The 27317-nt window shown below is 44.0% G+C and overlaps 1 protein-coding gene across 3 annotated transcripts in view; it reads left to right on the top strand.

Annotated features, from left to right (window-relative positions):
• The window catches only part of SLC30A9 (solute carrier family 30 member 9), a 64098-nt gene that overhangs the window by 33433 nt on the left and 3348 nt on the right, over positions 1 to 27317 (top strand). Inside the window, exons 10-17 of one of the 3 annotated variants that reach the window (XM_005300611.5) lie at positions 252 to 307; positions 2733 to 2868; positions 3342 to 3381; positions 6484 to 6555; positions 7173 to 7280; positions 10461 to 10626; positions 21964 to 22093; positions 26287 to 26400. In XM_005300611.5, the coding sequence (XP_005300668.1) occupies positions 252 to 307; positions 2733 to 2868; positions 3342 to 3381; positions 6484 to 6555; positions 7173 to 7280; positions 10461 to 10626; positions 21964 to 22093; positions 26287 to 26400 (822 nt within the window). The remainder of the gene's footprint in view (positions 1 to 251; positions 308 to 2732; positions 2869 to 3341; positions 3382 to 6483; positions 6556 to 7172; positions 7281 to 10460; positions 10627 to 21963; positions 22094 to 26286; positions 26401 to 27317) is intronic. The other 2 variants (XR_006172528.2, XM_042841786.2) reach the window with 2 other exon arrangements.

Genomic DNA, 27317 nt, shown 5'->3' with positions numbered 1-27317 from the left:
CTTTTAAACTTCTTGCAGCTAGAACTAACCAGATTTAGGGGAGTTAGTTTTGGATGACATTGTCCTGTCTGGGAGTGGATGTTTTGTGTGAAGTTACTATAATTTGAGCTAATGTGTTTTTGTTTCTAATGCTACATGAAAGAAAACAGCAAGTTGGATCTAATTTTATTTAATCATATTCTTTCAAGTTAGAACTAGTCTTAATATTTTTAAAACTTCCTACAGATGTGTTTTTCCTTTGCATTATGCAGGCTTTGCTAGCATTGGGCATCAGTCAGTCTGCAAGGACACCAGACCCTAGTCATCCGTAAGGCCATTGTCTTTATTGAATTTATCTTGTGGAATAAATAATTGCGTTTCAATAATTATATATGGGCTTAAAATCTTTTATTTCTTGTGTTCAACCCTGTTTTTATTTAAAGGATCTGTTGTTTCTGAATAGAAGATGAACCATAGATTTTCTTTTTTGTTCCACCATATTAATCCAGACAACTTGAATTATTTTAAGTAAAATGGTGGTACTCGTATGTATATCCAATGTTTTAATTTTTTCTAAACTGAAATGAATAACTTCCAGTTTTACAGTAGAAATAATAAGAAAAATGTGGGTTCCTACCAAATTTCAAGAGTTCTAAATGGTCATAAGTTGGCATGTTGTTTTGACATTGTAAGCTACGAAACTTGTATTTCATTTTCATTGCTATTAGGAAGATACATTTTTATAGGCCCTACCACCTTTTCCACTAGATAGCTGTACAGTATGCTGTTCATACACCTCTACCCCGATATAACGCTGTCCTCGGGAGCCAAAAAATCTTACCGTGTTATAGGTGTTACATTGAACTTGCTTTGACTGCCGGAGTGCACAGCCCCGCCTCCCTGGAGCACTACTTTACCGTGTTATAGCTGAATTCGTGTTATATCGGGTCACATTATATCAGGGTAGAGGTATACTTCTGATTTTTTCCTGCATGGATGGCAGGATTTGGGCAATAGTAATGAGACTGCCTTTCCCTCTTCCCAAAAGACACTATTTTTAGGAAGGAAACCCTTTGTTGAGATGGTAACAAGAAGTTCTTGCTATAAACACACTAGTTTTAATTTTTATACTAATAAGGGATTTAAGGTTATGTTCTTACTGCTTCGTAAATTTTAAAGTAGTCTTACTGATATACTGTGGTTCCAACCTAAATTTCAGGGTTTTTTCACCTCTGAGGGCCATCTAGTTACCCTCCTGGATAGTAGTTAAAATGTTCTGTCTTATTTGGGTTCACGAAGTCAGGCAAACTTTTCTTCTATTAAGAATCTGAGGTAGCTTCAACTAAGGGCATGGCTACACTTGCTAGCTAGAGCGCATTAAAGCAGCCCTGGGCGCCCTAGTTCACTACCCATCCACACTGGCAAGGCATGTAGAGCGCTCTGACTCCAGGGCTAGAGCGCTCCTGGTACTCCACCTCAGCGAGAAGATTAATGCTCGGTGCGCCTTGGCTGAAACACTTGGGCATCAGTGTGAATGAGGTGTTGCATTACTGCACTCTAATCAGCCTCTGGAAACGTTCCATAATCCCCTTAAGTCAAGTGGCCACTCTTGTCATTGTTTTGGAATTGCTGCAGGAATGTGGATATGCCCTTTGAAAGCTCGGTTTCTGACAGCAGCCATTACTGTGGAATGGTGTGTGTGAGAGAGAGAGAGAGAGAGAGAGAGAGAGGCGGGAGGGGAGGGGTCTGCTGCTGTCTGAATTTACAAGACAGCATGCTGACATGCTCTCAGCCCCCCAAAAACCCACTCTCTCTCCCCCCAACATACACACAACACACTCCCTGTCACACTCCACCCTACAGCACCATTTGAAAAGCATGTTGCAGCCACTTGCAGGCTGGGATAGCTACCACAATGCACTGCTCTCTGTGGCCATTGCAAGAGCTGCTAATGTGGCCACGCCAGTGCGCTTGCAGCTGTCAGTGTGGACAGATTGCAGCACTTTCCCTACTGCGCTTTACGAAGGCTGTTTTAACTCAAAGCGCTCTACATCTGCAAGTGTAGCCATGCCCTAAGGCTTCCGATTTATGTTTGTTTACCAGATTCAGCCTTCTCAGAATAGGATCTTTTTTATCAGGGTCTCTTTCCCTTCTCAGTCTTTCCCTTTCCCTCAAATTATGCCCTTCACCTGCACCATCATCTCTTTTGCAATGCTGCTAATCAGGAGTGGCATTTAACACACTGATGTATTATTAAGATGCCATTTTAATTTTACCAAAAATATTTAAACCTGCAAACATTGTGGATTTGCAGTCAGCTGAACTATTAAGTTTTATGCTATTAATTTAAAGGAAATGAAATTTGTAGGCTGCACATGAAGATTTCAATTAAAAGCAGCATTGCAAGGCAGTGTATATATTAGCCCATTCATTAAACACCTGAATGAATAAAAAAAATTCATTTCATTAATATAGCCATGGTACATAATATTAAAGTAATACAACTAAATTTAAATAGCCTGTGTGGAGAAGGGATTAGAAAAAATCTAAATTAAATACATCTACGTTGTTTTATATATATTTTTAAGAAACTGGATGTCCTTTTCCATCAGTATTTTCTTGGATTAGATTTGATTTTAGCAACTATATTTTAATTAGCTATCAGGAGCTCTAGTTTATCATTTATCATCAAGCATCTGAATATATTTTTAAAGCAGGCATTTTTTCCTAAACCACTTTTTGTTTTTACACAGGTATGGCTTCACAAATATGCGCTATATTGCCTCCCTAATTAGTGGGGTCGGCATTTTCATGATGGGTGCAGGACTTTCCTGGTATCATGGAATCATAGGTTTACTTCATCCTCAGCCCATGGAATCTCTTCTTTGGGTAAGTCCAATCTTTTTCTATTGGGTTTTTAAACTATGGGTGGTGGGGATGGTTTAATGTAATGAAACCTCAGTATCTGAAATACCTAGACACCCTGAAACAAAAAAGTTTGAATCCTAGTAGGGTGAACCAAACCGTCTGAGGTAGTATGTAGGGTGGAACTCAGTGTATCTGCGTGAGGTTATTTAAACCAATTTTCTCTCTGCTTTGCGTTGACACTGATACTTTAGTCCGTTTTTTAAGAATATGGGGTTGTCCTGGTGTCCTTAGCCAAAAATTTCCCTCTCTCTCCTTATACTGGGTAGTGCATTATAATTTGGTTGGTGGTTCAGTCTTCTGTCTGCCACCTAGAGATGGCTGCATTACAGTTGTAGGTAAAGTGATTCTTGTATGTAAAGTTCTTATGAAGGTTCTATATAAATGTGAAACTGTATACATTCAAAATAAAATACTAGTTTTTTTTATATTTACAGGCTTATTGTATCTTAGCAGGATCATTGGTGTCTGAAGGAGGTATGCAGTATCATGAAATATTTGTGTTGCTTTATTCTTAAGCTGATAATGCAGGCTCAGCAATCTGTGGTGATAGTTTATTAAGCTTTTGCTTACAGAACTGCAAAGTTTTGAGCTCTGTTATTCACAATTTCATTGATGTTTGATATCCAGGAAAACTTCTTCATTGCTTTTAATTTACTTGTGTGTTCTATTTAATCTTCTGCTTCAGGCAAAGGAAGGAAACTAATATTAGACTAAAAGGTGTAAAAAAACTAGGGTGATGTCATGCTAGGAGTCTACTACAGGCCACCTAACCAAGTGGAAGAGGTGGATGAGGCTTTTTTTAAACAACTAACAAAATCATCCAAAGCCCAAGATTTGGTGGTGATGGGGGACTTCAACTATCCAGATATATGTTGGGAAAATAACACAGTGGGTCACAGACTATCCAATAAGTTCTTGGACTGCATTGCAGACAACTTTTTATTTCAGAAGGTTGAAAAAGCTACTGGGGGGAAGCTGTTCTAGATTTGATTTTAACAAATAAGGAGGAATTCGTTGAGAATTTGAAAGTGGAAGGCAGCTTGGGTGAAAGTGATCATGAAATCATAGAGTTCACAATTCTAAGGGAGGGTAGAAGGGAGTACAGCAAAATAGAGACAATGGATTTCAGGAAGGTGGATTTAATAAGCTCAGAGAGCTGATAGGTAAGGTCCCATGGGAATCAAGACTGAGGGGAAAAACAACTGAGGAGAGTTGGCAATTTTTCAAAGGGACACTATTAAGGGCCCAAAAGCAAGCTATTCTGCTGGGTAGGAAAGATAGAAAATGTGGCAAAAGACCACCTTGGCTTAACCACGAGATCTTGCATGATCTAAAAAATAAAAAGGAGCCATATAAAAAATGGAAACTAGGACAAATTACAAAGGATGAATATAGGCAAACAACACAGGAATGCAGGGGCAAGATTAGAAAGGCAAAGGCACAAAATGAGCTCAAACTAGCTACAGAAATAAAGGGAAACAAGAAGACTTTTTATCAATACATTAGAAGCAAGAGGAAGACCAAGGACAGGGTAGGCCCACTGCTCAGTGAGGAAGAAGAAACAGTAACAGGAAACTTGGAAATGGCAGAGATGCTTAATGACTTTGTTTCGGTCTTCACCGAGAAGTCTGAAGGAATGCCTAACATAGTGAATACTAATGGGAAGGGGGTAGGTTTAGAAAGCTAAAATAAAAAAAAGAACAAGTTAAAAATCACTTAGAAAAGTTAGATGCCTGCAAATCACCAGGTAAAGAACAAATCATGTCAAACCAATCTGATAGATTTCTTTGATAGGATAAGGAGTATTGTGGGTGAGGGAGAAGCGGTGGATGTGGTATACCTAGACTTTAGTAATGCATTTGATACGGTCTTGCATGATATTCTTATCAATAAACTAGGCAAATACAACTTAGATGGGGCTACTATAAGGTGGGTGCATAACTGGCTGGATAACCATACTCAGAGGGTAGTTATTAATGGTTCCCAATCCTGCTAGAAAGGTATAACAAGTGGGGTTCCGCAGGGGTCTGTTTTGGTACCGGCTCTGTTCAATATCTTCATCAGCGACTTAGATATTGGCATAGAAAGTACACTTATTAAGTTTGCAGATGATACCAAACTGGGAGGGATTGCAACTGCTTTGGAGGATAGGGTCATAATTCAAAATGATCTGGACAAATTGGAGAAATGGTCTGAGGTAAACAGGATGAAGTTTAATAAAGACAAATGCAAAGTGCTCCACTTAGGAAGGAACAATCAGTTTCACACATACAGAATGGGAAGAGACTGTCTAGGAAGGAGTACGGCAGAAAGGGATCTAGGGGTTATAGTGGACCACAAGCTAAATGAGTCAACAGTGTTGCAAAAAAAGCAAACATGATACTGGGATGCATTAACAGGTGTGTTGTGAGCGAGACATGAGAAGTCATTCTTCCGGTCTACTCTGCTCTGGTTAGGCCTCAACTGGAGTATTGTATCCAGTTCTGGGCACCGCATTTCAAGAAAGATGTGGAGAAATTGGAGAGGGTCCAGAGAAGAGCAACAAGAATGATTAAAGGTCTAGAGAACATGATCTATGAAGGAAGGCTGAAAGAATTGGGTTTGTTTAGTTTGGAAAAGAGAAGACTGAGAGGGGACATGATAGCAGTTTTCAGGTATCTAAAAGGGTGTCATAAGGAGAAGGGAGTAAACTTGTTCATCTTAGCCTCTAAGGATAGAACAAGAAGCAATGGGCATAAACTGCAGCAAGGGAGGTTTAGGTTGGACATTAGGAAAAAGTTCTTATCACCCTGACAGTTTAAACACTGGAATAAATTGCCTAGAGAAGTTGTGGAATCTCCATCTCTGGAGATATTTAAGAGTAGGTTAGATAAATATCTATCCGGGATGGTCTAGACAGTATTTGGCCCTGCCATGAGGGCAGGGGACTGGACTCGATGACCTCTCGAGGTCCCTTCTAGTCCTAGAATTTATGAATAGTGTGTGTATATTCTAGATCTATATTCATCTTATAGGATGTGAACAATACATATAAGAATGTCTGGCACATAATCTGAAAGTGTGTGCAGCAAGCCTTTTGCCATTATGTCACGGTAGTATTCATCAGTGGGTTGGCTTGTATGTAGAGAAGAGGGCATGGGTAGGGCTTCTCTTTATGAATTGCCACTGCTCACAATACTGATTGTCACCAGGAAAGTTTTTTGGCCATCACATGTAATTGTATATTGATGTTTTGTTTAATAGAACTATTGTTTGGGGGTATTATGTGCTGTGTAGATACAAGATTAGAATTCTTGAAATATTTATACTTTCTCACATTTGAAATTCAGAATATTACAATTTTCTTTGTATTTGTAGGAAGAAGTTATTGTACTCTGTATGTGTAAAACTTGTTTATCCCTCTACTTTATGGGTCTGATCTACTAAAGAAATTTGTTGCTGGTATGGTTGGTAGGAGCACTGTAATTAGTTTGCTATGATATGAGCAAGTGTTTCTCTCCCCCCGCCCTTCCTATAGTAGAAAGTTGGTCACTTTACCTCTAACCATTTTCAGCAACAATATTACTTTTATTTCAGCTACCCTTCTTGTTGCTATAAATGAAATTCGAAGGAGCTCCCGGGCCAAGGGTCTGTCATTTTATCAATATGGTATGTGTCATTATTTAAAAGAGGATTTATTACCTGAATTTGCATACAAATAAGAACAGTATAATTAGCTGTTTCTCTTGTTTTACATGAGTCTTATGATTATGAATGCTAGTAACAAGTATATTTTACAAATTGGGTGAAAACCTATTGCCTTATTTAATACTACTTAGACACTTGAGTACTAAAGTTGTTGCATTTCGCAGAATTTCTCATTAGTTTTACACATCTTCTGGACTAGTTTCCGTAATTGGTGTACACTGTGTTACATGCTTCAGAGTGGTAGCCGTGTTAGTCTGCATCCCCATCCTTTCATGTACTTATACCTGCTCCTGTATTTTTCACTCCATGCATCTGATGAAATGGGTTCTAGCCCACGAAAGCTTATGCCCAAATAAATTTGTTAGTCTCTAAGGTGCCACAAGGACTCCTCCTTGTTCTTACTGTTATATGTATTTATGAACACTTACAGAAGAGTTTACTTATAAAGTATAGGTTTTTATATATGTATAAATGTATCATCTTTTACATTATTAGAATTAGAACTGTTTACAAAACTCTGTGAATGATGTAACAAAGCTAAGATTTCAACATTAGTGTAATTTTTATTAAATATTCAGTCAGGCTGAGTCGTGATCCCAGTACAAATGTGGTGTTGTTGGAAGATGCTGCAGCAGTTTTGGGTGTGACGTTAGCTGCTACTTGCATGGGTCTGACTTCTTTAACAGGTAAAACTCAATCTTAAATTGAGGCTGACTTGATTTGAGAGAATATCCTTGTGTTTTGTATGCATGGTATGACTATACCTTTTGACTCCCTTTGTTAATTGCTTTAAATTTATGAATTTTTTTCCTTTGGATTATGGGACTCTCCTCATCTCCCAATTCTACAAAGTCAGTTGATAAGAAAAGAAAAATTTCACTTTTGACGTCAACCATTTTAAATGTTTTAATCCGTTGATTAGTTTTTTATAAACTACACTATTGTATGATATATGACTGCTGTTTGATAACTAAGGCTTCGATTTTTGTCATGGATATTTTTAGTAAAAGTCAGGGACAGGTCACAGCTTCTGTGTTTTTTTGTTTCTTGCCTGTGACTATGACTTTTACTAAATACATTCCTGACAAAATGGGGAAGGAGGAGGGTCCAGCACCCTGTCCCTGCCCCGCCAGCAGCAGCTGGGAGCTGCAGGGTCCCCATTGCCTGTGGAGCTGGAACGGGGGGCGGGGAGTTGTCCCTCTCCCCCTTCCCCCCTCCCCCCCCGCTGCTGGTGGGGGAGTTGTGGGTAGGGTTACCATACGTCTGGATTTTCCCGGACATGTCCGGCTTTTTGGGCTTCAAATCCCCAGCCGGGGGGAAATCCCAAAAAGCCGGACATGTCCAGGAAAATCGGGACATGCGGTGCTGGGCCGGGGGGCCGGGCCGGCGGTGCTGGGCCGGGGGGCCGGGCCGACCCAGGCTGGAGACGCCGGGGGGGCCAGACTGGGCCGCACCTCCTCCTCCCACCCCCCCCTTACCTGCTTCAGGCTTCCCGCAAATCAAATGTTCGCGGGAAGCAGGGGAGGGGGCGGAGTTGGGGCGTGGGCGGGGCTGGGGGCGGGGCCCTGTGGAGTGTCCTCTTTTTGGACACTCAAAATATGGTAACTCTAGTTGTGGGGGACCCCTTCCAGCAGCAGCTGAGCAGTTCCAGGGTCCCTCTGCCATGGCTAGAGGCGTGTGGGAGCTGTGGGGAGGGCAGCTGCTCGGCTGCTGAGCAGCTCTGGGATCCTTCTGCCTGTGGCGGGGGGAGGGGACCGTCTGCTTGCGGTGGCAGAGCAGCTGCAGTGGGGGGCCCTACCAGCAATGGCAGCTGGGGCACACAGGAGTCTCTGCCGGCGGCCGGTCAGTTGTGGGGATTGCCCGCAGAGGCTAGGCTGCTACAGGGGTCCCCCACTGCTGGCTTCAGTAGATGTTACTGAGCATGCTTAGTTCATGTGAACATGCTCCGTATACCCTAAGTAGCACATTCAGTCAGCAGTTTTTTCACACTACAGGGCGTCTGGTCAGCTGTGGGGGGCCTCCAGTGTCACAGAAGTTGCAGAAGTCACGGAATCCATGACTTCTGCCACCCCCGTGACTTAATTGTAGCCTTAATGATAGCACTACGTAAGCTTCAGTTTATAATCTTGGTGGCACCACTCTGCATACATGCATCCTGCAATAATGCTGTTTGTCTCTGTGATGACATTCAATTACATTTCATATTGCTTTAAAAAAGCTTGCATTAAAATCTGTCAGAACTGATGAATCTGAGTGATTTTCTAGCAGTATATTTTAATGAAAATCTCTCTGCCCCTTTGCAGATCTTTTGGAGGCAGCTTTTACTGTGGTGAGCTTCCACAGTTGTATATTACTCTCTAATCTGATTTCAAGTATATTGAGTTGAAGATATTTGAAATTAGGAGATATTTGAATGCCTTTTTTCAAATCCCTGTTATTGTTGAGATTATAGCTTGAAACAATTCTAATAATGCTATTGAAGGATCATATGGATTGGCCTTCCTATTCTGAAGACATGAGGGCTTGAGTCATTCACTCTTACTCACTCCAGTAGTTGCATTGAAGCCAGTGGGACTACTTGCAGATTTTAAAGTTTGTATGATGGGTCATTTCCTTTTAACTGGATTCAAGTTAACCCAAGTTGTAGTTGAATCTTTTTATGAAAAGAGAATCTATCATAGTCAAATATGTAAATCACTTTCTCTCTTGTCTGGTTACATAAACTCATATCCTGGGAAGCCGCGCACAGCCTTGTTACTGGGCTGTGCACTGTTTTACTCTGCATGAAGGGAAGGTTTAGGGAGGAAATCCTATTCCCGTCTCCCAGGATGTAGCTTTGAAGTTATGACTTTAGCCCCAAAGATATATGGTAGCCCAAATACTCCCCATCTGCCAAAGTAGATGAGGAAAACAGAATGATCTGTTTAACAGATTTTGTGGCCCCACAGAAGGGCTTCTGAACGAAGCTGTGTTAAGAAGTGTGTGCATTCTCTGCATTGTAGCTCTTGCTTCCCCACCATGCAAGAATCAGAGAGACTTGATAACTGTGAGATGAGGGTTATTTGCCTGTTAAAGGGTGTTGGTTTTTTGGAATTGACTTAGTAAGAATTGGATAAACATGGCACCTTTCTTTATAGGTCTTCACTAATTACTTGCCTCGCAGCTTTATTTGCTTTACTTCATCTTTGACTCCTCTATAAAATGTTTTGTGATACTTTGCATATTTTTACATTGTATCCTAAATATAATATTGCAGACAGAAAAATGAATATAAATAAATGTATAACGTGCCCATTATGTAAGTACTGTAATGCATTCCAGGATGGATTTCTGCTACTGTCCTGTTTTATAGTATTACTTGCATGTTTTAAGGCAAATAAGAGAGATTCCTGTTTTTATAAAAAGATTGAGTAATGTTTTTCTCCTTCTTCTCCACCAAACTGATGGATCTTACTGCTAACTTGATATTTGTTCCTTTGAAGGCTTTACTCATCACATAGCACAGAAAGTGGGTCAAGATTTTGGTTATGCTGATGGTATTTTTACTTGCATGATGCCCATGCCCGGGAATCTGAGCACCTAACAAAATAGTCTACAAATTCATAAGTCGTAAGGGAGGGAGGGTTGGGACATGGGGCTTCCAGGACCTGGGACAGGAAACATTTTACTTTAAATCTTCTATTTTCTTTATTCAGTTTTATTTTCTTAACCAGAAATAAAGACAGGGTTCCCAATACATACTCTAAAGAAACAGTAATTCCTGTGTAGAGATAATGTATTGTCTGCTTTTCAGTATTACAAAGGTTTTGTTTTTACACTTTTAGAAGTATTCTGTTAAATTAATTTCAACTTTTGACTGTGTGTAGGCAACCCTTACTATGACAGCCTGGGATCGCTAGGTGTGGGAACTTTGTTGGGAGTTGTATCAGCTTTTCTCATCTACACCAACACAGAAGCATTGCTGGGACGATCCATTAATCCTGAGCAATTACAGCGACTTACTGAGTTACTGGAGAGTGACCCTGTCGTTAGGTAAGATGAAGATCTTCATGATATAAAAGTCTCTTATCAAGCAGATCAAAAAAGCAGGAAACTAGTATTTGTCCGAAGGAAAATAGTTCAAGGGCATTTTAAGCCAAATTAAGTAATTGGAAACAAAGGAGCAGAGATACCTCTCTTGCATTGATTTTTCAGCCTGAATATGGCAGGATCAGGGTTTTGACAGAAAATTGGTTTGGTTTCCTGTGCTAAAAATTTTATTGACTGAATTGACAAACAAGAGAATTCAAGCTTAGCTGAAATAAAGCCTTCAAATGTGTTTTGTGGTGCACTATACTATTAACTACAGCAGTTGGCACAAGAATTTTGAGCGAAAGGGACACAAATAAAATTAGTCACGTACTGTAAAGTCATATTTCCTTGCTCTTTCAGTATCTTAAAATTCTGGTACTTCAATCCCTTTAATTTTTAATAAAATAGCTGACCCTTGCTTTCAATATCCTTTACCCATGGCTATTTTTTCTCTGTGTATTAGTAGCTGGAATATTTATGGTGTTCATCTTTATGTATTACTGTCAGTTTTGGTCAACAAAAATAGATGAGTCAGTTTCAATTTCAAGTACTCCTGTAGTACAGTGCTGTATCATTTGGGTTGCAAACAACAAATTTGAATAATATGCCCCGGGAAGGTTGCTGTAATCACAGAGCAGTGGTTTTCAACCTTTTTTCATTTGTGGACCCCTAAAAAATTTCCCTAAAAAGACCCCATTGGAAATCTTAATCATAGTCTGTGGACCCCCAGGAGTGTGCAGACCACAGGTTGAAAACCACTGTCAGAGAGATCTGGGAACCCTACTTACAACACCTCTCCCCCGTCTAAGGTCCTGTCTGAAAATTCAAACATCAGGTACTAACTCTGTAAAACATTTGTTAACCACACATTAATATGAGTGGTGGAAGATGTTTTAACAGTACAGTTAAAAATCAGTTGTGTGACCGTTACAGAGCTAGCAGCACCTTTGACCCCTTTCTGGTCTCTGAGTGTACCCTCCCCACATTAAATATTAAACCTCTTGGCTTTACCTGTCCTGATATGGAATCCTGCAATTTCCCCCACACTTAGACTGGGTCTCTGTGAGCCAATTGTGATTTCTCAGCAGGTCTCACAGAACTCAGCACCTCTAAGTCTTACCTTTGGGAGCTGTAGCTAGTGGTTAATATGATGAAAAGAGAGGTTTCTTAAAACAAAGTATTGTTTAATCTTATCGGTAAGAACACCGCAAAGCATAGGAGAAAAAGGATTTTAGCACAATAAACAGTCCACACCTATATCTTTCTTCCCCAAGACCAGGGCCGGCTCCAGGCACCAGCCTACCAAGCATGTGCTTGGGGCGGCACCTGGAGGGGGGCGGCGCTCACCCGGGGAGCGTGGGGCCGCGGCCGGGCTCGCTGCCCTCCCCCCGGCGCTCCGGCCGGCCGGGGAGAGCGGGGCCCCGGCCGGGCTCAGCACCCTCCCCTGCCGTGCTCCCCGCTGGGGGGGCGGCGGAAGGCTTTTTTGCCTGGGGCAGCAAAAAAGCCAGAGCCAGCCCTGCCCAAGACTTACTATCCCCCGGAAGTTTAGGAGGGCTTGACTGCTTCAGACACCCTTCACAGGGCCAGTCTGTGTCTCTGTTAGCTTATTCTTCTGCGAACAGCTCACTGGCAACTGCCTCACCTTCTTCTCTCTCCTCCTCTCCCCCCTTGTAATTACTCAGAGTTCTATGCCAGAAGGGACCATTAGATAATCTAGTCTGACTGCCTGTCTATGGGGGGAGGGATAGCTCAGTGGTTTGAGCATTGGCCTGCTAAACCCAGGGTTGTGAGTTCAATCCTTGAGGGGGCCACTTAGGGATCTGGGGCAAAATCAGTACTTGGTCACTCCTAGTGAAGGCAGGGGGCTGGACTTGATGACCTTTCAAGGTTCCTTCCAGTTCTAGGAGATAGGATATCTCCATTAATTTATTATTTTTATTTATTTATTTATCCTAGTGGTTCCTACAGTGAGCCAAATAACTTATTTGACTAATAATGTATCTCCCAGAAAGGCATTCAGTCTCAATTTGAAGACTTCAAGAGAATCTACCCCTTCTCTTGGTACAGTAGTTAATTACCCTCACTGTTTTTTTTTTTTTTTTTTTTTTTAAAGGTGCCTAATTTCTAATATGAATTTGTCTGGTTTCAGCTTCCAGCCATTGTTTTTTTTTTTTTTGCTTTAGTTTAAAGAGCTCTTTAATACTCAGTATTTTCCTCCCCGTAAAGGTGCTTATACACTGTAATCAAGCTACCAACTCTCCATCTTCATCTTGGTTGAGCTCTTTAAGTCTCTCACTGTAAGGTATTTTCTCCAGCCCTCAAATTGTTTTTGTGCATCCTCTATCTACTTGAGGCCCTCATCATCCTTTTTAAAATGTTGACACCACAACTGTCTGCAGTATTCCAGTATCGGTCTCGCCAGTGTCACAAGCAGAGGTAAAATCACCTCCCTACTAGTACTTGCTATTCCCTGTTTATACATCCAAATATTGCATTAGCCCTTTTTGCCGCAGCATCACACTGAGAGCTCATGTTGAGTTGCTTGTCCACTATGACCCCTAAGTCATGTTCAGAGTCACTGCTTTCCATGGTACAGACCCCCATTCTGTAGGTATGGTCTGTGTTACTTGTTCCTAGATTTATAGCTTTGCAGCGGGCTGTATTAAAATGTGTTTTGTTTGAATGGGCTCAGGTTACCAAGCAGTCCAGATCACTCTGTATGAATGCCCTGTCCTCAACATTATTTACCACTTATTTATTTAATCAGAATGTCATGTGGTACTAAGTCAAACACTTTATAAAAGTCTAAGCATTGTACATCTGTGCAGTTACCTTTATCACCCAAACTGTTAATCTCTTCAGAGAATGAAATCAGGTATTTTTTTACAAGATTTATGTTTCATAAAACCACGTTGAATGGTGTTAATTATATTCTTAGCCTTTAATTCTTTATCAGTCGAATCCTGTATCAGCTTTTTTATTATATTTCCTGGGATTAATGTCAGACAAATCAGCATATAGTTGTTACCCCATTTGTCTTTTTGAATATTGACACATTAGTACTTTTCTTGTCTTCTGGAATTTCCCCAGTATTCCAAGTCTTATTATAAATTAACATCAGTGGGCCAGAGATCTCTTCAGCCAACTCTTTTGAGAAATTTGAATGCAAGTCATTTGGGCCTGCTGACTAATAAATATTTATACTAATGGATTTTATCTAACATAATTCTCTGTTACTAATTGCCTGGAAAGCACTTTCACATCCTCATGATTTGAGTACAATAACTTGCTTTCTTCTAAATATAAAACAAAAATATTTATTGAATTCTGCCTTTTCTGCATCATCAACAGTTTTATCGTCTCCATCAATACGTTCCTAATACTTTAAAATCTCATTGTCCTTAGCCCCGCTGACCATGGGTTTGTCCCTGATGTTTTCAGCTTCCCTTATCAATTTTCTGCACTTCATAACTTCTGATTTATATTGATTGCTGTCTCTTTTCCCCCCTTTGCCATTTGTTATATATTGAGTTTTTTATTTCTAATTGCGTCCTTCACTTTGCCACTGAACCAGATGGACTTGAGCGAAAGGTGGACTCTTTTCTGATTGTGGAATCATGGCTTTTTGGTCCATATAATAAACTCTTCTTAAAAAAGTTCTCATCAATTTTGCTTATAATCTTCTTCATCTTTGGGAAATTAGCCCTTTTGAAACACTGTGTGTGTGTGTGTGTGTATGTATATATGTATGTGTGTGTATGTATATATGTATGTGTGTGTATGTATATATGTATGTGTGTGTATGTATATATGTATATGTATAGATATAGATATAGATATAAAAAAAAAAAAACACACTTCCGGCTGGGACTGTTCTCTGTCCATATTTAATGTAATCAGGTCATGTTCACCAGTCTCTAGGCAACCACCAGCTTCCAGTCCAGTGATGAATTTTTATCCATCACAGTGAGGTCCAAAAAAGTTACCTCATGGGCACAATACCTTTTGTGTTAGAAAATTATCTGGCATGAGCTGTGCCATTCTAAAATTCCATCACTGTATAAACAAAGACAGAGACATTGTTTTGGACACTTTTTCATGGAGTTATAAGCTTGTGACAAGTTGTAACGTGCACAGTATGCTTGGGTCAATGCGCCTATCAAGAAAGCAGACCAAGCTTGGTATTATGATCCTAACGAAGGCTCAGATGGGAACTTCCTAAAATTAGTTTTGAGCATGCCTTGAATAGAGCATACGGACCTCAGCTACCAACTTTTCACTAGAGTAATGCGTACCACATAATAAAATCTTTAAATATTTGGATCCTCATGTCCCTGGAGCTTTAGATTCTTGGCTCCATTTCTGAAGCAAAGGTAATGCAGTATGGTTGCACTTCTCCAGCTGGAACCTCTCAACTGCCATAAAGTCGGTAGCGCCTTCTCCTCCACAAATTTCCGTCCTACCCATGCCGTGTAGCCTGTCTGCTTGATGTGGGGACAGGACAGAGCTCAACTAATAGCAACTTTCATCTGGTGTATGGCCTTACCGGGATTATAGTCCCTTGTGGTAAATTAGAGTAGGTATGTCGGGGGTGGGGGAGAGCTTGAAAATCTACGAGTAAGCAGGTCCCTGATGGATGGGGGACACTTATTCCTGCATCAAATATAACTTGGCACAGGGGAGAATCTGTCCTTTATTCTCCAAAAGTGAAGGTGTTTTAAGTGGTAGCAGTCAAGGAGAGGAAGTGACTTATCTGCTATTGCTGTTCATTGAAGACCTAAGTTGTCATAGATCACTACTACTTCTTCGAGTGCTTGTTCATGTTGATTCCAATCAGGTGTGCGTGTGCGCGCATGTGCACAATGGCTGAAAGATTTTTCCCGTAACAGCATCCGTCGGGTTGGCCTGGGCGCCCCCTGGAGTCGTGCCTTCATGGCAGGCGCCTAATATAGAGCCCAGCCAACCCGCCACCTCAGTTCCTTCTTACCGCCAGTGACGGTGGCTGGAACTTCCCTTGGCTCTTGCTCAGCAAGTTTTCTTCTCTATTCCATGTATATAGTTAGTTGTTAGTAGTACTCCAGTTAATAGTTAGTCTAGTTAGTAGTTGGGGGTTTCCCCCCACTCTGGACGCAGCGCTGTGGCATATCGCGGTCCCCAGGCTTTAAGAACTGCGTGGCTTGCGCCAAGCACATGCTGAAGAGTGACCCGCACTCGTTGTGTCTTTGGTGCCTGTGGGAGACCCATCAGAAAGATCATTGTAAGATCTGCCGTGAGTTCCGACCGAGAACACTTAAAGAAAGGGAACAGCGGCTGAAGGTGATCCTCCTGGAGGCAGCCTTACGCCCCCACTCCGACCCGGGCTCGAGAGACCCGACCCCTACGGCGGCGTCCTCGACACAGAGTGCCCTGGCGACTTCGGCGCCGAGGGAGGACTCTTCCAGGGACGCTTGGCACCGCCACGGCTCTTCATGGGGCCCATCTGATAGTAGGCACCACTTCCACTCGCGGATACCGCAAAAGAAGAAAAAGCCCCAGGTGGGCCACTCCTCGGCATCTCCTTCCGGGGCCATGTCGACTCCTGTCCAGGTGAGGCAGTCGAGTCCACTCCCACCTTGATCACTGGTGCCTATGCAGCAGCTTCAGCTCCCGTCCACGCTGGAAGCTGCTAGAGATCTCCTCCACCTGACGGCACCATTCTTGCCTGCCAGGGAGGAACCCTCAGCACTGATGGAGCCCCGTCCTCTGGTGCATTCTAAGGGAAAGCCGGCTATGATGTCGAGGCGCTCCCCTTCGCTGCCTACACACTCCGACAAAGAGCCTTCCCACTCCCCGAGCTCTTGACTTTTGAGGCACTGAGGATCGGCTCCTCCGTGGTCTTCAGTGTCTGAGACCTCAGAGTCGGAGCCCGCCTTCTGTCGCTCAAGTAGGAGCAGAAACCGTAGAGCGAGGTTGGGCAGAGACAGAAGGGAGCAGCAGGCATGGTCTCCGCAGTGGCAGAACCCACCTCAGTGGCCCTTCTGGTCTCCCTGGTCTTATCACCAGGGCCAGGGAGGAACCCAGGGCCCACGCTCAGCGATGTCTTCAGTGGCCTCTGCCACTTTCGTGCCGCCTTCCGCTGCGCATCCTCCCCCGGTGCCTACGGTCCCGATGCCTTTGCCTCCGGCACCATGCTCTGCTCTGACTTTGGCACCGACCTTAATGACGTCGACACACCCATCTCCCATGCCTGCACCGTTGTCGATGTCGACCTCAATGCAGGCACCTACGGCCCCGGTGCTGATGTTGGCACTGGGCTCCCTGACCCCGGCGGCTCCTGTGAGCGTGTCGATGCAGCTACCTCCAGAGAGACTGATGCTGACTCCGACGTTGGGTACAACGCCTATGGTCCCGGCACTGTCATTGGCACCACCTCTTCCAACGCTGCCCCAGGAGTCACGTGACCCGTCCGGGGCAGACAGTAGGGAGCTTCCACTACCTGCACATTCTTCCTCCTCGCCGGACGAAGCGTTGGCAGGGATGACCGTAGCTACTGCATTAGAGCATAACAGAGTCCTACAGCAGTTGCTATGCAGGGCTGCCCAAGATCTGGGCATCAAAGCCGAGGAGGTCATAGAGGACACGAATCCCATGGTGGACATCCTAGCACCATTGGGGCCTGCACGGGTAGCGTTACCCCTCATAAAGATGGTGATGGACACCACAAAGACCTTATGGCAGACACTGGCATCCCTGCCACCCACTGCCAAACATAATGAGCAGCGGTATTTTGTCCCCTCCAGAGGCTTTGAGCATCTCTACTCCCATCCGCCTCCAGATTCGCTGGTCATCGATGCGACTAACCAGCGGGAGAGACAAGGTTTCCAAGTCTTCTCGAGTCTTCACCAAGTGCATGGCAGTTGTCGCCACCTTTCTACGGAGACACCAGGTACAGGCGTTCCCGTACCTCGATGATTGGCTGATCAAAGGCTGATCCAGGGCTCAAGTGGAAGCTCAGGTGGCATTCATCAGAGACACCTTCGAGAATCTGGGCCTGCTACTGAACGAGGCGAAATCAACTCTGTCCCCCATCAGAGGATATAGTTCATAGGGGTGGTTCTGGACTCAACCCAGGCCAAAGCGTTCCTCCCACGGGCGAGATTCCAGGCCCACGACACCATGATACAGGGACTCAGGAAGTTCCCCACCACCACTGCGAGAAATTGTCTCAAACTTCTTGGCTACATGGCAGACTGTACGTGCATGCTTCGGCACGCCAGACTCCGACTTCGACCGCTTCAGTTGTGGCTTGCGTCAGTGTACAGACCTGCCAGGGATAGCGTGGACAGGATTGTGACCCTGCCTCGCCCCATCCTCAACTTGCTCCTGTGCTGGATGGACGCTCAGCAGGTGTGTTCAGGAGTCCCCTTTGCTGTCCCACAACCATCCCTAACGCTAGTGACGGATGCATCAGATTTGGGGTGGGGAGCTCATCTGGAGGACCACAGGACTCAGGGCCTCTGGTCACAGACAGATCGCAGTCTTCATATCAATGTCAGGGAGCTCAGGGCGGTGCGCCTAGCATGTCTGTCATTCTGCCCATATCTAGCAGGTCGACGCGTATCGGTCATGATGGACAATATGACCGCAATGTTCTGTATCAACTAACGGGGTGCACGCTCCTCTCCCCTGTGCCAGGAAGCCCTCCAGTTATGGGACTTTTGTATAGAGCACTTAGTCGATCTGCAGGCATCGTACCTTCCAGGGTTCCAGAACGAGCTGGCGGACCGCCTCAGCAGGACTTTTCACAGGCACGAGTGGTCCCTTTGCCCAGATGTCACAGCTTCGCTCTTCCAGACGTGGGGTTGTCTATGGTCGACCTCTTTGCCATGCGACATAACAGGAAGTGTCAGCAGTTCTGCTCCTTCCAGAATCACAGTCCGGGCTCCACAGCAGACACGTTCCTCCTCCACTGGGGGGGACCACTTCTGTACACCTTCCCACCCATAGCGCTCGTCCACAAGGTCCTGCTCAAGATCCGCAGAGACCGGGCTCGGGTCATTCTCCTAGCACCAACCTGGCCCCGCCAGCATTGGTACATGTCTCTCCTAGACATGTCCGTGGGAGCCCTGATTACCTTGCCGCTCTTCCCAGACCTTCTCACACAGGATCACGGCTCCAGCACCCGAACCTCCAGTCGCTGCATCTCACAGCATGGAGGCTCCATGGCTGAATCTGTTCGAGCTCTCCCGTTCAGAACAAGTCAGACAGGCTGTCTTAGGCAGTAGGAAACCCTCCACTAGGGCCACGTACCTGGCCAAGTGGAAGAGATTTTTCAATCTGGTCAGCTCAGCGCGACTTTCTCCCGGTGCTGGCCTCAGTGCCCCAGATCTTGGATTACCTTTTCCACCTAAAGCAGGAAGGTCTCTTTGTCTTCTATAAGAGTACACCTGGCTGCCATCTCGGCTTTCCATCCGGGGGTATAGGGCCGATCGGTTTTCACTAACCCCCTGGTTGGTCGCTTCCTGAAGGGCCTCGACAGGTTGTACCTGCACAGCCGCCAACTGGTTCCTGTTTGGGACCTTAACTTGGTCCTCTCTAGGCTCATGGGGCACCCCTTTGTGCCTCTAGCAACATGCTCCCTGCTCTACCTTTCCTACAAGGTTGCGTTCCTGGTGGCGATAACGTCAGCCTGGAGGGTGTCTGAGCTTAGGGCTCTAATGTCCAAGCCGCCCCACATCATGGATTTTTAAGGACAAGGTTCAGCTTAGGCCCATCCGGCCTTCCTCCCGAAGGTAGTATCGCAGTTCCACATCAACCAGGACATTTTCCTCCCGGTTTTCTACCCCAAGCCTCATGTGAGTAGCAGGGAGCAGTGGCTACACACTCTTGATGTCCGCAGAGCGCTGGCCTTTTACATCGAGAGGACAAAACCATTCAGGAAGTCGGTACAGCTCTTTGTCACAGTAGCGGATAGGATGAAGGGTCAGCCTGTTTTGACACAGTGCATTTCATCATGGATTGTGGCCTGCATTACCGAGTGCTGCAGTCTAGCAGGAATTACAGCGCCGCCCCCCCCCCCCCCCCCCATAACGGCGCACTCTACAAGGGCGCAAGCTTCATCAACAGCTTTCCTGGCTCAAGTCCCCACCCAGGAAATCTGCAGGGCGGCGACGTGGTCATCAGTACACACTTTCGCCGCACACTATGCAATTACTAGGCAGGCCAGAGATGATGCGGCTTTGGTAGAGCAGTACTTCAGTCAGTGGACAACTCCGACCCCAACTCCTAATTTTGCTTGGGAGTCACCTGATTAGAATTGACATGAACAAGCACTCAAAGAAAAAACAGTTCCTCACCTTCTCGTAACTGTTGTTCTTCGAGATGTGTTGTTCATGTCCATTCCAATATCCATTCTCCTACCCCTCTATCGGAGTAGCTGTTAAGAAGGAACTGAAGGGGTGGTGGGTCGACAGGGCTATATATTAGGTGCCATGAAGGCATGACTCTAGGGAGCACCCAGGCCGACCCGACGGATGCTGCTAAGGGAAAAATCTTTCAGCCATTGTACACGTTCTGACACCTGATTGGAATGGACATGAATAACACATCTCGAAGAACAACAGTTATGAGAAGGTGAGTAACCGTTTTTTCTTCCCCCAACCAGTTTGTCATATTTTTAAAATACGTGCATGTATGAGTTTCTAACTTGCTCTAAAGGAACTGGTGATTGAGCCACTAGGATCACTTAAGTTCCAGGACAGGAGCAAACGCTACTCCTGAAGGAATACTGCGTCAAAAAATTAAAAATTCTACACACAATATTTTAAAATTCTGCATATTTTATTTGTCAAAATAACACCATAACACAATATTATAATTACTCCATTTTCAATTATTTGCTGACAAGTATTTTGAAATAAATTACTAAAATAATTGAAAATGGTGTAATTATAATATTGTGTTATGGTGTTATTTTGACAAATAAAATTTGCGGAATTTTTAATTTTTTGGCACAGAATTTTTAATTGCTGTTGTAGAATTCCCTCAAGAGTACCAGAGTTCTGTGTGGCGCAATCTGGGTGTGGGCAGCTCAGTGGGGTTGGGGGTGGGGAGGAATCTGGATCCATAGGGGGGCTCATTGGGGGTGTTCTGGGTGCAGGGGGGAATTGGATCTGCAGGGGAGTCTAAATGAAGGTGATTAGGGCTCAGTGGGGGGGATGAGGTGGGGGGCAGGGTGCAGTTGGTTGGAGCTCAGTGGTGTGGGGGCTTCTAATGCAGGGGGTAAAGCTTGGGAGGGGTTGGCAGGGGGCTTGATGGAGGGGTTCTGGATGCAAGGGGCTCCCAATGTGGTGGGGTTGGGGTGGGGAGCTTCTGAGTGCGGTGATGTGTGTCCAGATGCATGGGGGTTGGGCGGACAGGGGGAGCAGCTCCATGTACAGTGACCCACTGCCCTCATAGGTGAGGAGTGATGGGGCCAGGAAGTGGGGGGCAGGATCACTGTATGGGAGCTGCTCTCCCTGTCCGCCCAACCCCCATGCATCTACCCCCACCCCTCCGACGTTTCTGGGGGTTGATCTGACCCAGCCCCAGCTGTTCCATGCAGGGGACGGGGAACTCCATTGTCCTCGTCCTCCCCATCCAGCCGGGCATCCCCAGACCTCCTGTTCCCCCCCTCCAGGGAGGAGTGAACGAGCACTGGTGCAGCTTTTCTTTGCTTCCCCACAAAAACTATTTTTCTGCGGGAAAGCAAAGAGACTCTGGGGGGGGACGGGGGACACATGTTTCTGCATGCATGCAGTGGTGCAGAAACCCTCCAAAAGTAAAAAACACAACTCCCTTGCTGTAGTAGATAACTTGGAGCTTTCACTTTGAACATTGCTCTAGGAGTAGTTATCTATTAACTTATCAGAGAATGGTAATTACAGATAGGAAATTTTCTGGGCTCTACAGTTATCTGTTAACCACAAAGGGAAAAAATAAACTAGCCACCAGGTCAGATTCGAATGCTCCTGTAATCAGTTCTCAGCCATTTTATCCCTCTCACAAATGACTTGATGCACTGTTGCAGGCTCAGCGGTCATATTTGTAAAACTTGATAGATTTAAACTGTATTTAAATCAGTACTAAACAGGGAATATGTAGTAATGAGAGTTTGATTTGAAAATATTCAGAGGCTCTAATGCAGGACAAAAGGGAACAGTGCCCCTACATAATTAAAAAATCTTTGAACTGTGACAATTTATAGTGAATACCAGAATTCAGATCAGCCAATTGTTTTGCTTTACATTTTTCCACATTTCTAAAAATTATCTATTTCAGAGCAATTCATGATGTTAAAGCCACAGACATGGGATTGAGCAAAGTGAGATTCAAGGCAGAAGTAGACTTTGATGGACGGGTTGTGACTCGTTCTTACCTGGAAAAGCAAGACATTGAACAGCTGCTACAAGTATGTTTAATAAAGCAATATTGTTACTTCCAGCATTTTTTTCTTTCCCATTATCAAGCATATTAAAAGAAAAATTTGCAAGTAGATAGGGTATATTGTTTTGCATTTATATAGCTCCTCATCCTGAAGGATCCCAGATGGCCTTACATATTTAACACACTGATACAAAGTATACACAGAGATCATACCATCAGTCTCCACCTCTGGGCTCAAATAGCAGTAGTGTATAGCAACACTACAAAACCTTCGTAGTACAAGAAGTGTAAAAAAAAAAAAAAATCTTATCTAGGTCAAATTACAAGGCTAATTTTAAATAATCAGGATATTGCCCAACATTCACAAGTTGTTGTTCTGCCTAGATTTTCCAGTATGATTCCCAGCTCCTTACTCTGAAATGCTTTTTCTAAGAACTACCCTGATTCAGAGGAAGACCAGGGAGATGAAGCGAGGCCAAGCTCACCCTGTGACAATGCCAACACCACTTCTGCAACACACTGGGATTTTCTCTGGAAATTTCTCATCCAAAAACTGATCATTGTAGGTCTTGCAAACGAAGCAGGTTCAGATCAGAACCAGAGTGGCATGCTTTCAAGTCTGGTTTGTGATCGTAGAGCACATTATTTCTCTCCTTCCACTTGATTTTTAGAGACTAACATATGTTTTTATTGATATTGCAGGAAACGTTTAATTTGACTTAAATAGTCTTCTTGCTTTGTATCCAAGGAGTACTGTTGATCTTATACTGTGCTATGTCTATATTAGTGATGCAATATTTGTGTCTTAAATGTACTGCAGCCTTATTGCCTATGGCTGTGATATTACAAGTTAAGAAACATCTAGCCAGCTCTGTCCTTGGATATGAGACAGCCAAGAAAAACTCATGTTAGTACTGGGATACCATCTATAGTTCTTATGCATCTGTTAGCTTGGGTTTTATTATTTGGTGAAAAATTCCTCTCTATAGAAGAGGTCTGCCTAGTACTTCTATAGAGAGCGTTGCATCCTGTTTTCCTTAACCTCTTTCCTTCTGTTTGGTACATTGTTGGCTTCTCCTAGCCTCAGTTCACAGCTGTTTTACTTGGCTCTTTCTGGGGGCCAAGGATGAGTATTTCCTGCAGGCTGCATAGTGAATCTTTAGGTATTACTACATTTACTTTGCTACCTGCGATGCGATACATTATACAGCTACCACTAAAAAAAGAAGAACAGGAGGACTTGTGGCACCTTAGAGACTAACAAATTTATTAGAGCATAAGCTTTCGTGGACTAGAGCCCACTTCTTCGGATATGCATCCGAAGAAGTGGGCTGTAGTCCACGAAAGCTTATGCTCTAATAAATTTGTTAGTCTCTAAGGTGCCACAAGTCCTCCTGTTCTTCTTTTTGCGGATACAGACTAACACGGCTGCTACTCTGAAAGCTACCACTAAAGTTACACATTTTTAAATCAGCAGGTCTGGATAACTTGCATCCAAGAGTTTTAAAAGTGCTGGCCGAGGTGCTTGCTGGGACCATTAATATGAATTTTCAATAAGTCTTGGGACACCATGGAAGTTCTAGAAGAAATGTGCCAATATTTAAAAGGGGTAAATGGGACAACCAGGCTAATTATAGGCCTGTCAATCTGACATTGATCCCAAACAAAATAATGGAACAGCTGATATGGGACTTAATTAATCAAGAATGAAAGGAGGCGAATATCATGGTTAATCAACATGGATTTATGGAAAACAGATCCAGTCAAACTAACTTATTACTTCTTTGAGTAAGATTACAAGTTGGGTTGATAAAGGTAAAAGTGACGATATAATTTATTTAGACTTCTGTTGGGAGTTGACTTGGCATTTTGATTAAAAATCTTGAACTATTAAAAAATTAACATAGTACATATTAAAAGTATTAAAAACTGTCTGATAGGTCTCAGTGTAATTGTAAATGGGGAACTATCTTCAAGTTGGTATGTTTCTAGTGGACTACTTCAGGGATTGGTTCTTGGCCCTGTGCTCTTTAACATTTTTATCAATGACATGGCAGAAAATAAAATAATCACTGATGACACTTAGGTTGGGGGATTGGTAAATAACAAAGAGGATGGGTCACTGATACAGAATTATCTGGATTGCTTGATAAGCTGTGTGCAAGCAAATAAATATGTATTTTAATACACCCAAATGTGAACTTAGGAACAATGTAAATCATACTTACAGGATGGGAGACACTAGTCTGGGAAACAGTGATTGAAAAAGACTTGGAGTCATGGTGCATAATCAGCTGAGTGTGAGCTCCCAGTGGAATGCTGTGGCCAAAAGGGCTAATGCAACGGTGGGCAAACTATGGCCCACGGGCCACATCCAGCCCGCCAGCCGATTTAATCCGGCCCTAGAGTTCCAGCTGCTCCGTGCATGCGCGCCGCGGCTCCCTGCAGCTTCCATAAGTAGCGGCATGTCCCCCCTCCGGCTCCTACGTTTAAGGGCAGCCAGGGGGCTCCGTGTGCCGCCCCCACCCCAAGCGCCACCCCTGTAGCTCCCATTGGCCAGGAACTGTGGCCAATAGCTGCAGGGGCAGCGCCTGCGCATGGGGCAGCATGACAAGCTGCCTGCCCGCGCTTCCGCGTGGGAGCTGGAGGGGGGACATGCCGCTCCTTCTAGGAGCTGCCCGGAGCCTGCACCCCTGAGCCCCTCCTGCATCCCTTGGTCCCAGCCTGGAGCACCCTCCTGCACCCCAAACTTCTCATCCCCAGCCCCATTCCAGAGCCTGCACCCCAGCCGGAGCCCTCACACTTCCCCCACCACCCCCCATGTCCTGCCCCAGCCTGGAGCCCCCTCCCACACCCTGAACTCCTCATTTCTGGCTCCACCCCAGAGCCCTTGCTCCCCCGTGCCCCAACCCCCTGCCCCAGCCCTGATCCCCCTCTTGCCTTCCAAACCCCTTGGTCCCAGCCTGGAGCATCCTCCTGCACCCCAAATCCCTCATCCCCAGCCCTACCCCAGAGCCCTTACCTCCAGCCAGAGCCCTCACCACACCCCAACCCTATGCCGAAGCCCCCTCCTGCACCCTGAATGCCTCATTTTTGGCCCCACCCTAGAGCCTGAACCCCCAGCCAGAGCCCGAACCCCCTCCCACACCCCAACCCCAATTTTGCAAGCATTCATGGCCCGCCATACAATTTCCATACCCAGATGTGACCCTCGGGCCAAAAAAGTTTGCCCACCCCTGGGCTAATGCAATCCTTGGATGTATAAACAGGGGAATGTACAATAAGAGTAAGGAGGTTATACTACTGCTATATTTGGCACTGGTGTGACCACTACTGGAATGTGTGGCAAGTTTTGGTGTGCATAAATCTAGAAGGGATGTTGATAAATTGAAGAGGATTCAGAGAAGAGTCACAAGAATGATGAAAGGATTGGAGAACCTGGCTTCTGTGTTTGAGCTCCTAGAGTAGTCTGTCTACTTTAGCTTAACAGAGAAATGGCTAAGTCTTGATCACAGTTTATAAATACCTACATGGGGAATGAGCTCTTCAGTCTGGCAGACAAGAGTATCGCAAGATCCAGTGGCTGGAAGTTGAAGGTAGACAAATTCAGACTGGAAATAAGGTGTAAATTTTTAACAGTGAAAGTAAACAACCATTTGAACAATTTACCAAGGGTTGTGGTGGATTCTCCATCAGTGTCCATTTTTAAATCAAGAATGGATGTTTTTCTAAAAGACCTGCTGTAATTCAAACAGGGAAGATGTTGGGTAAGTTCTGTAGCCTGTGTTATGCAAAAGGTGGTCCGTTCTGGCCTTATGTTTTTGAGAGAGAATGAGCGGAGAGAACAAGAAGAGAGAAGCTGTTAGGAGAAAACTGAGACGTTTACCAACTTTTTGAAGAGAGGACTTTTTGGAAAGACAAAGTGCAGTTCTTTAAACCTAGTTTGTGAATAAAGGAAAAAGTGAAAATGTGTATGTACATATTGCAGGTTTATTGCCAGCCCATCTTCCTCCCCATCTATATTTTACATTCTTCATGTCCTTCGTCCTCACTGCCCTGAAAAGTCAGGAATAATAAAGAAGCCCAGCCTTTTCCAGTTCCTTGGCAAATGGTTGCCCATTAGGAAACATGAAAATGTTTAAAAATTGACAGTTGCTTGTTTTTCTTTTTTGTTTTTTTACCTTCCCCTCCAACCTCTCAAATTTCTTTTCTTGCCAGGAAATTCAGCAGGTGAAAACTCTTGAGGAATTAGAAGCCTTCATGCTTAAACATGGAGAGAATATCATTGACACACTGGGAGCTGAAGTAGACCGGCTTGAAAAGGAGCTAAAGGTAATATTCAGTTGGTTAAAATAATTAATCAATCTGAATGCTCCTATTTTGCTGATATTTAGCTTTGTACCTTTAAGAAAAGCAGGGACAAACTTCAGTTAAGTTTCACTGAACAAATCTGACCTTGAAAACAAGTATTTGTCTTGCCCTGGGTCTGCTTGACATGTATGGCTTGTATGGTGGTTTGTTTTGTCTCTGTCAAAGTCACTTGCCTTTCTAAGATCATTACTACTTATTGATTACAACTCCCATGGAATATTACCTGTTTGTGTTCTCTGAAAAATGGCACAGTTGTCTCAAAATGTCATTTATAGGCCCTTGAACTCTACATCAGCTGTAATGAGAAGCAACTTTTAAATGGTTTTTAACCATCCACTTAATGTTGTGTCAAAAGTGATGTAATTGCATATGAAGAGGGCTCCACTTACTTTACCTCTTATTTTTTGTTTTGCTCTTTGCAAAACAATATCTCTCATTGCGACTACTGCTCTACCATGTGACACAACTTTAATAGAGACACAAACAAGCAGCCATCCTTTTTTCAGTTTAGGATTTAAAGTTCTCTTTCAATTGTAACAGCAAAGGCGTGTCATCCTTGTTACATTGTGGCTACTAAAACTTTACCTGAGAAGTTATGGTGGGTAGGTGTGGCATGCTTTTATTTTTGTTTAGTTTGTGGTCTGTCCATTATACCAAACCATAACTTTATAAATGGATAGATTCATCATAAGGGCCTTTGCCTTTCTGATTTCAAATTCTAGAATGGTGTTATTGGGCTGGACAGAGATCTAGTCAGACAGTTGTGTTGTGACTCTGGTTTTGTATTGATAGTTTATGTGCTGATGTGTGATCTCACCTAGTTTTAGCAGATGCTGGGAATTCCTGAAAGTATAAGTGGATTGGAGAGGTCTGGGAAG

The sequence above is a fragment of the Chrysemys picta genome, chromosome 5, assembly GCF_011386835.1.
Source record: "Chrysemys picta bellii isolate R12L10 chromosome 5, ASM1138683v2, whole genome shotgun sequence".
Lineage (NCBI taxonomy): Eukaryota > Metazoa > Chordata > Testudines > Emydidae > Chrysemys > Chrysemys picta.
The sequence above is the reverse complement of the archived record's forward strand: the minus strand, read 5'-3'. Positions and strand labels throughout refer to the sequence as shown.